The sequence below is a fragment of the Carlito syrichta genome, unplaced genomic scaffold, assembly GCF_000164805.1.
Source record: "Carlito syrichta isolate Samal-C Ts95f unplaced genomic scaffold, Tarsius_syrichta-2.0.1 Scaffold306700, whole genome shotgun sequence".
Taxonomy (NCBI): Eukaryota; Metazoa; Chordata; class Mammalia; order Primates; family Tarsiidae; genus Carlito; species Carlito syrichta.
In genome coordinates this window covers 394,914-404,900 of record NW_007250796.1, presented here as the reverse complement: position 1 = coordinate 404,900, position 9,987 = coordinate 394,914, and the positions used below count along the sequence as shown (strand labels likewise).

The following is a 9,987-nucleotide window of genomic DNA, read 5'->3' as shown; positions in this document are numbered from 1 at the left end:
CTCGCTGCCCAGGCGGGTCTCGAACCCGCGGGCTCAGGCAATCCACTCACCTCAGCCTCCCAAAGGCGCGGGATTACAGGCTGAGCCACCAAGCCCGGCAGATGGTTGCAATCTTATGATGAAACTTGAATGGATGAGTAGTGCCTTCTCATAAATGAGCAAAGAAAGTGGTTTCTTGAGATGGAATCAACTCCTGGTGAAGATGTTGTGAGCATTGTTTAAATGACAACACAAGATTTAGAAGAGTGTATAAGCTTAGTTGATAAAGCAGCAGCAGGGTTTGGGAAGACTGACTCCAATTTTGAAAACATGCCTACTTGGGTAAATAGTTATCAAACAACAGTAGATGCTACAGAGAAATATCTCAGAAAGGAAGAATCAAATCAATGTGGCAAATTTCACTATAGTCTTATTTTAAGAAATTACCACTTCAGCAACCACTGCTTGATTAGTCAGCAGCCATCAACATTGAGGCTGCTTCAATGTGGCCTTCACCGACAAAATATTACAACTTCCTGTGCTGAAGATTCACGATTGTTAGCATTTTTAGCAGTAAAATACCATTTTATTAAAGTATGTACATTGCTTTTCATACATAATGATATAGTATACAGTATAATGTAAACAAAATTCCTATATGCACTGGGAAACAAAAAAAAATTGTATAACTTGCTTTCAGCAATATTGATCTTATTGAAGTAGTTTGGAATGGAACCAGGAGTATCTTTCAGGTTGAGTGTAAATATTTGGGTAAATCATCATTTTTTTATCCTTTTCATAAGCAAGATCATCAATGTTCATAAATGCTGGGTACCAGTGTGCGTGATATGTGCATGGAGTTTTAAAAAGTGAATGGGCCAAAGCAAACTCTAAGGCATTAGAATCACTTTCATCTCAACCATCCAGACATCAGCTGAAAAAATAGCAGACAAAGAAGATATCACAGTGGGGTAAACATGTTTATTTTTGTTGTTTAGTGCTCCAAAGTATGGGTGAATAAAGGTACTGAAGTTTAGCAGCGCAAACGTAGTAGGAAAGAGATGGCACAGGTTGAGTTAAGAGAGATGTTCTGGTTTAATTTTTGACTTCACAGTCACTGCAGGACCAATTTCAGACATCCATTTTCCAAGAGCCTTTAGTTTTTGAACTTGCAGACAAAGGAGAACTTGTCCTCACAATCCATATCCCGCCATTTCTTGAATCCTAAATGCCAATGAAAAGAGTCAGGTTAAGAGAACTAGAAGTGTGACCCCTTGTGGCTTTAGGATTCAGGACAGGACACAAAAGAAAACACTCCTCCATTTCCTGGATAGGGATTTCACCTTTTCTCTATCCCCAGCCCCAAGGCCATTTCCACACAACAGATAGCAACAGGTGGTTGTATTCCCTGTCTCTCACCTGAGCTTGAAGTCAGACTCGCACAGTAGCCAGCACTTGCACTACTTGGAGCTCCAATGTCCCAGGATTTGTAGGAGACCAGGGACCCACTGCTCCAGTGCCAGCGACGGTTCTAAAGGGAGAAAGGATAGAACAGGATCAGTGATCACACCAAAAGAAAGGGAAGCAGTGAGCCTGTGTGCACATTCAGGAACACGCCAAGACATATTTTGTTGTCCTGCAAAATACCATATTATTTCCTACACATTTTTGAAGTTTCTCCTTTCCTAGGATGGACAACTCTTTCTACTGTTCCACCCATCAGTGTTGTGAATTTGATAGAGACTCATAAACCCTCTTATAGAAAGTGGTTCCTGAATTTTCTTTCCTGAGACCCACAGCCCTCACATCCAACATACCATTGGCTGCCCATTAGTTGTTGATATTGATTAAAACACCTGGGGGCTCAGCCTGTAATCCCAGCACTTTGGGAGGACGAGGTGAGTGGATTGACTGAGCCCGCGGGTTCAAGACCAGCCTGGGCAACTTGGCGAGATGGCATTTCTGCAATACATCAAAAATTAGCCAGGCGTGGCAGCACACACCTGTAGTTCTGGCTACTTGGAAGGCCAAGGCAGAAGGATCACCAGAGCCCAGCAGGCTGATGCTGGGGTGGCTGTGAGCGATGCCACTGCACTCCAGCATGGGCGATGGAGTAAGACTCCACCTCAAAGAAACAAAACAAAACAAGACAAAACAAACACCAGGCTTTCAAATGTCAGCATTAGGTTATCTGTGCCTAGTCTCTTTTTTTATCTAGTCTGCAAAGGGCCCTGTTGTGACACAGACAATAAGAAAAAAAATTAGAGATGTTATCTATGATAGTTTCCTAGCATAAGAAAGAACGAGTTTATACACGAATGCTTCTAACTTCAGGAAATTCAGCCTTCAGCTCATGACTGCAACCACCAACAATGAATGTCACTATTCTGGACATATGAGATCTATAGGAAGGTTGCATTTATGGAAGCAATAAAAGCTGATGGTTGAGACACCAGACTCGCTCGTCTTTTTTCTCTCTTAAGCCTGATTTGGGAGATAAAGAAGGCTGCAGACTGACCTTTTTGGGGTCGTAGAGGCCAGTCCAGACATTGAAGTGATCAGTGCCGCTTTCTTTAATCAGCGAGGCCACAAAAGCACCTTCGGCCTGAGTGAGCACAGACACCAGGTTGCCTGCATGCATGTTCTGGCAGTAGAGCTGTTGGGAAAGGAAATGAGTACTTAATGGGGGAGGAAGATTTAAGGGATCGACTGAGTCCTCCTAGGGATGTGGCAGAAAAGATCAGCACAGAAATGTTCTTGATATTGTCACTCACTGGCATCTCTGTGCTGAGAATGCACCAGATGATAAGACAAAGCAAATTTGAAAATTTGGGGTTAAGATGGGATGGGGGAAAATCAATCTCCCCTCGTGGCAGCCACTGAGCACACAGGAGAGTGTCAACTGCCTCTACCTTCGTAATCCTCCCCTTCCTTTCCCACAGCTCTGGTCACTCACATCTGCATCAACCCAGGTCTCGAGGTCTTCATTAAAGTAGTAGCAGTAGGAACGATAGGCATTGGTGCCCTCAGGACAGCTGATCCGGGCATTGGGCAGCTCTGTCTGGACCTCCTGGGCTGAAAAAGGAGGGGCAATAAAGGAGAGTGTCAGGGCACAAATAGGTTGAAGATGAAGAGGAAGCTTCTGAGGGTCCTTTATAGGCTCATAAGGATGATGTGGGTCATGGGATACCTACTCATTTCCACCTTCCAGTGTCCTTCATCTTTTTACTCAGGTTTTCTTTGCTCAAGACAAAAGTCTATCATAAATAAGCTAAAGAAAGATGTCCCCATTTCCCCCTTTAATTCCTGGAACTCAGACTTCTGTTTTTAAGTACTCAAACTTCTACCTTTCTGAAGCCTGTCTTAATTTCCCTGCACACAAGGCTCTCCTCAGTTCTCCTTTGCATTAATGACTCTTTGCATACAATATCCCTAAACCTACCATTGTACACATTTATCAGATAAACAAATGTCGACAACATTAGCAATTTAAAGGGGCCATTTAAAATTCTGTAACTCATGAAATGGATGTACTGAATGGGATGAGATCAGCAATAAAGATCTTCAAATATCACAAAGCAACCTCTGATGTTGACTCTACTTTTTTTTCCAGTGAACCCATATTCATGAGTTTGGAGTGAAGACTTTATGACTGTGGAAGGTGGTGGATGAAGGGGAAAAAAATACCTCACCTTGGCCTTGAGACAGGAGCATCAGGGAGGAGATCAGCATCAAGAATAATTTAGTCTGAGCCATGCTGAGAAGCAGTGAATCTCTTTCTTATGGAGCAAACCAACAATCTCTACAGCAGAACACAAGGAAGAGAGTTCTAAGAAGTGGTGAGGGGCCCACTATTACTTTTCATATAGCCCTCCTTCCTAGGAACTCCTGAGAACAGAAAAGCCACGTGAGACACCCGTACTCTCAAATATTTCTCTCAGTAGTTTGGGGATTATATGGATACAGTAGCCCAAGTGCTAGTTTTAGCTAGCACTAAGGCTACATTACTGCTAACACAATCTGGACAGAAACTCATGCTGTATCTTCCCAAAGATGTTAGATTTGCAGCCCATATTAGTCATGCCCTCCCCATGCAAAGCCCACTTACCTCCTGGTTGAATTTGAGGTTTCTTGTCAGGCCAGACAGTGGCAGGAGCTTTATAGCAGGCTCTGAGAGAAGAGCCACGTCATGTAAGGTACAGGAGGGGCAAGGAGTGAAGGTCCGTGGGCCTACATAGGGCACTGACACCAGGACAATCTGGCCTGAGCAGGAGGCTTTTCCTGGCACACGCTGGGAGTGGTCACAGAGGAGGTGCCCCTTCCCGCAAATGATTTGGCAGACTGTCCAAGTCCAAAGTGGACTTTGCTCTTTTCTAGCAGGAGACAAGTATCAGTGCACCTGTGCCTTAGCAGCTCAGAAAAGGGAAGCAAAGAGTAGATTTCCTTCTACTGTCTACAGATTTGGGGCCCTCTCTTTGGTGTTCGGCATGGGTGGAGGTTGGGAATGAATCAGTAAATTAAAGACAACTTGCTGGTGGCTTTAGGTGGTTCCTTCATTTCTCCTAGGCGTATGAACTTCTCAAGATCTACATCATGAAGCAAGGGTTACCAGTTCCATCAATTTAAACTAGCAAGCCCTGCAAAGTTTCACCTAGCAAAATACAGATAACAAGTGAACTCATACCATTTTTTTAAATAAAAAAATCATGTCTTTATTCTAACACTTTTAAACTTCAGTCCCCTTTAAAGTACTCTCTGTTTGATGCAGTACACCTATTGAGACACTTTTTCCACTGCTTAAAAAAGTTGTTGAACTCGTTAATTTGATGCCTTGTAGTGCTTCTGTTTTTTGTTTCACCTCTTTCACACTGGCAAAACTTTACCCTTTGAGGATTTTTTAAATCCAGTGAAACAAAAAAAAAAGTCACTTGGGTTGAGATTGGGTAAATGGAGTGGGTGGGGAATGGAGGTCATGGCTTTTGTGGTGAAAAACTACTGAACACTCAGCATGGTGTGAACAGGTATGCTCGTAAATCACCCATCATGCAATGGGCAAATGTGTTGGTTCTTAAAGAAAAAAAAATTGTTGAAGTCAAAAGTAGCCTCTCACAGCAATGCTAGCTCGTACCCTGATACCCATGAGCTCCTACAACACTTATCTAACAAGGGAAACTTGTACTACAAAGAGACCGGTCCTTCAAAATAACATTGCATTTTTCTTGGTGGGGGAGTCCCACCTTATAGTCCCAGAGTTCAATTTAGATGGGAACTGATGTTTCAGGAAGCTCAAAGTAGTTGAATATGAAATTCAACTTCATTGAAATTGTTGGTGTGAAATCAAAGCTAGTGTGGTGAAATTGAATACCTACCAGAATCATCATAGAATATCCATTTATAATTCAGGGAATAAAAGTCAATGCAAAATAAAAAAAATTAAGAAGAGACAATTAACCAAAATATTCACAGAAAAAGAGATATATACATTGGACTAATAGATAAACAGAATATTATTAAAAACTGTGCAGAATTTAAATCAAATAAGCTACATATATATTTCAACATGGACTGGTATCAAAAATACCATGTTGACTACGAATAAGTCGGGTGCAGGGAGTTAAAAAATACTTAATAAAATGTATGTATACTAAAAACACAGAGAGAAATACTAAAGATTATTTATTGATTAATTCTCATGTAGTTTAAAAAATAAAAATGTGAAATATATGGTTATTCATTAATATTTATCCCAGCATTTGGAAAATAATTTATAAGATTTTTGTTTTATAAAAACTAATGATTTTTAAATAATGATGACAAGTAATTATTATTATTATTCATATTTCTTTTTTTTTGAGTTGGAGTCTCACTGTCGCCCAGACTGGAGTGCAGAGTCCGCTCCCGGCCACTACAGCCTCGACCTGCTGGGCTCTGGCGATCCTTCCACCTCAGCTTTCCAAATAGCTGTAACTACAGGCGCGCGCTACCATGCCTGGCTAATTTTTTTTCATTTATTGTAGAGATGAGGTCTTGCCTGCCCAGGCGGGTCTTGAACCCGCGGGCTCAGGCAATCAACTCACCTCGCCCTTCCAAAGGCGCGGGATTACAGGCTGAGCCACCGAGCCCGGCTTATTATTCATATTTCATTGAAACCTTTTTATTAGCCTTTTGGATTAAAATGGAATTTAGGGTGATCCCATCATATTCTGCCAGAACCAGCAGATGGCCTCCTCTTTGCTGATTCTGTGTTTGGCCCCAGTGTAGCCTGTTCTGTGCTTGTTGTCAGTGATGCTGAAACCTGGTCTACCCAGCACCACAAAGAAGTCTGGGTCATAGATACCAATGCTTGGTTCATATTTGATACCCAGATCAATGTGTTCCTGGATCCCAAAATCAAAGTTTCCAGTATCTGAGATGTTGTTTTTTTTCTTAGCTCATACTCCTGCACCTTCGGTCCTTTCTCCGGGATTTTTTCTTCCTCGGCCCGTTGAACTGTGCAGTGGATGGCAACCTTTTCATTTCTCCTGATGCCAAAGGATCTGACAGTGTATCTAGCTTTGGAAAACACAGGAGTCTGACCTATGAGTGGCTCCGAAATCTTGGCTGCCTGGGTCAGTCTGTGTCCACTTTCCCCACACAGATATTGAGGCAGAGTTTGCGGATGTGAAGTTCCCACATGGGGTTCCCCTTTTCACCTTTATCCTGCACCATGATGGAGAACAGCAAGGGTGACAAATTTTAACATTGTTTATTCTGACAGCCTGGTTCAAGTACCTTTTAAAATTAATCTAATTTGTTTCTGCTTTTACTGAAAATAGCTATGTTTTTGTAAATGATCATAATTAGGAATGATTTTTTTCTTATAAATAATAGATTCAATTATATTCTTTAGTTACCAAAAAGTCCATGATATGTAGTACCATGACATGTTTCTTTTGCAAAAATGGAACAAGCAGTTAATTTTTAAAATATTATAACAAAATTCTTTGTTTATAACATATTTTGTAACTTTTTAAAAGTGTAATTTCAAATAAGTGATGACTTTCCAGGTATAAAATTCGAATAGCTTAAAATACATAATAAAATGCATTACAGCTAGCACAATACAAAACAGAGGTCCAAAATAAAAAATTTTCACAGTACTCCCATACAAATCTGTGTTGCCCCCAATAGCCCTAAACCCATTGAGAAGTTACACTAATTGCTTACATATGTGATTGGTCAAATTCCATATGGTGGTAATACAATTTAGAACTTATTGATAGTAGTGTTTGTTCCAAAGAAATGCCTTTTTTGGTCGAGCCATAAATCCCATTCCTTTAGGGTTTATTTCATTTACTTGAGGATACTCAAGGTCTATTTACCTAGTTTTACAAGGTTCCTAGAAGCTCATTTCAGTCCATTCCCTTCATATTTCCTCTGGAAGTCTTCTCATAGATGGAAAGGAGAATCCTGGATGTCTAGTGCTGATATGTCCCCAAGAGGGGTACTTTCTTGATAAAGCTAATTATGACTTAGAAAATTTCAAGGCTGTGGCTGATGTTTGGTGCTATTGGCCTTCTTTCAGCAGCTATTCCCTGATTTTGGCATTTGTAATAGTGATTTGGGACTTATGATAGAAATAATCTCCTTTTTATTTAAATCTTTGACAAGCATGTGAATAATAGCCTGTCTACAAACTATTTGACTGGCGAGGAGGAAAAACTGAAAAAGTAAGACATGGACCAAGGGTTTTCCATGGTCTTCTTGTAAAAGTAAGAAAACCTAACTATATCTCAGCATCTGCAAAAGTAAGAACACCTAACTATATCTCAGCATCTCTGCTTCACAGGAAACCTCTAGTTTATTTAATGCAAACTTTGATCACACGCTTCCTGTACCAGGCACTATTTTACATGCTTGACAAATAGGATTCCACTTAATCCCTGTGACATCCTGATAATATAAATACTATTAGAAATCATATTTAACTGGTGAGCTACCGGGCAATCCAGTCATCCCACTAATGGTAATATACCCATAGGAACACAAATCACTCTACCAAAAAGACACCTGCACATGCATGTTCATTGCAGCACTATTCACAATAGCAAAGACATGGAAGCAACCCAGATGTCCATCAAATGGATAAAGAAAATATGATACATATACATGATGGAATTCTATGCAGACATAAAGAAGAACAAAATCATGTCCTTTGCAGCAACATGAATGCAGCTGGAGACATCATTACAAACAGAAACAAAAAAACATAATACTGCATGTTCTCACTCCAAAGTGGGCCTGTAAACATTAGACATGTGACCACAAAGGTGGGAACAACAAATCCTGGGCACTTGTAAGGGGGAGGGAGAGATAAGGGACACACAACTTCTTACTGGTACCATGCGCACTACCAGGGGGAGAGAGGGCTTATTAGGAGCCCAAACCTTATCTGCATGCAATTTACTTATGCAACAAATCCTCACATGTACCTCTCCAACCCTAACAAAAAAAGAAAGAAAGAAAGAGAGATTAGAATAGTGGTTACTACATGTAAGGAAACATACAGGTAGGGGCAGATAGACAAAGTTTGGTTACAGAATACAAAAATTACAGTCAGATCTGAAGTATATAGTCTATTGTCCTAAAGGGTGACTATAATTTACTACAATGTATTGCATATTTTCAAGTAACTTAGGCGAGCAAGTTTGGAAAATTCCTAACAAATAAAACGATACTTATTTTATTTGAGGGAACAGATGCGTTAAATATCCTGACTGGACAATTACACATTGTATGCACAGATCAAAATAACACAATGAATCCCCAAAATATGCACAATTATTACATGTCAATTTAGAAAATGAAAGAAAAATGAAAATAAGCAACAATTACAGAAAACAATCCATGACCACTACCACTCCCTACTCTAAATCTTACAGCCACGAACAGTCAGCAAAATATACTATATCGAGACCCTAGTTATTTAATGAATTTAGTTTGAGTATAAAGCCTCCAGAGAAATTGTACACTCTACAACAGAAGCTATTTTTCTCTTGACCCCTTCTCTTTAAAGAAAACCTTATATTTGAATTCCAAATGAAGGACAAGGGTGAAGCTCAGAGCACGATAGCCAACTTTAACACAAGGAAATGATGGCATTATGGGGAACCTCTTCCCGGTAAACCCTGGGAGTGCTCAGATGTGAAGTTCCCTTCCCACAAACAGGTTGGCAAACTGTCCAAGTCCAAGGTGGCCTTTGCCCTTTCCCAGCAGCTTCCAGATGCCCAGTTCCCACAGCCCTGAGCAGCCCAGGAAGGAGCAGAGGCTTTACAGGAATGGTGATGGTGTGTGATATGGAAAGACCTTGGAAGGAGAGTCAGCTAGAGGTGAGCCTGGAGCAGGACAATCTATGGGAAACGTGGATAAGGGAGGCAGCAGGACAAGATGGGGAGCATTGTACTTGGGATAGTAGGGGTGGGTTCCTAAAATCATTCACCATGGAGGTCTCCTCTCCTACCCATGTACAGCCTAAAAAGAGTCTGCATAAAGAGAAATCCCCATAGAAGAAGTTGAAGGGTCTGAGGACTACACTTTACACCTCACAGCCTAAATATAATAAAATAATCAATACCACTTCAGAACTCTTGCCAGAAGCTATGACATAGAAGAGGAGAATAATGATAACGACAAACAATTCAGCTTATCACACTCTTAAAAATGCTGACTTTCTGCTAAACACATGATAGTAACAATTAACACTTGGCATATAATTCTCTATGTACTTGAAAACTACCTTCAAAAATACCCTTTTCTAGCCTAGGATATCTGTATGGTATTTCATTAGTGCAAACACTCATATTGTGATTTTCATGTTCTGAGAAATGTGTGTTAAATTATAACTCCTTTTCAAATCTCCGTAGTACAGAAGGTAAATACCTTTGACAAAAAAACTTCTTTACAAATTACATAGTCTCATGTATTTAGTTTCAGTAGCAGAAATCAGACTAAGCCTCCATGTCAGAAGTG

At 40.4% G+C, this 9,987-nt stretch overlaps 1 protein-coding gene and 1 pseudogene across 2 annotated transcripts; both read right to left on the bottom strand.

The window, feature by feature from the left end:
- Positions 1 to 1,012: 1,012 nt before the first annotated feature.
- LOC103265617 (lithostathine-1-alpha) lies at positions 1,013 to 3,783 on the bottom strand. Of its 2 annotated transcripts, none has more exons than XM_008063275.1 (5): positions 3,672 to 3,783; positions 2,936 to 3,054; positions 2,498 to 2,635; positions 1,399 to 1,510; positions 1,013 to 1,203 (listed from the first exon to the last, which is right to left on the bottom strand). In XM_008063275.1, exons 1-5 carry the CDS (start codon positions 3,733 to 3,735, stop codon positions 1,136 to 1,138), a joined length of 501 nt encoding a protein of 166 aa, XP_008061466.1. In that variant the 5' UTR covers positions 3,736 to 3,783; the 3' UTR covers positions 1,013 to 1,135. The 2 variants fall into 2 exon arrangements, with proteins under 2 accessions (XP_008061466.1, XP_008061467.1); XM_008063276.1 differs by having other exon boundaries at positions 2,936 to 3,049; positions 3,667 to 3,777.
- A 2,378-nt stretch (positions 3,784 to 6,161) lies between these two features.
- Positions 6,162 to 6,687, bottom strand: LOC103265621 (annotated as a pseudogene).
- Between the last annotated feature and the right edge of the window lie 3,300 nt (positions 6,688 to 9,987).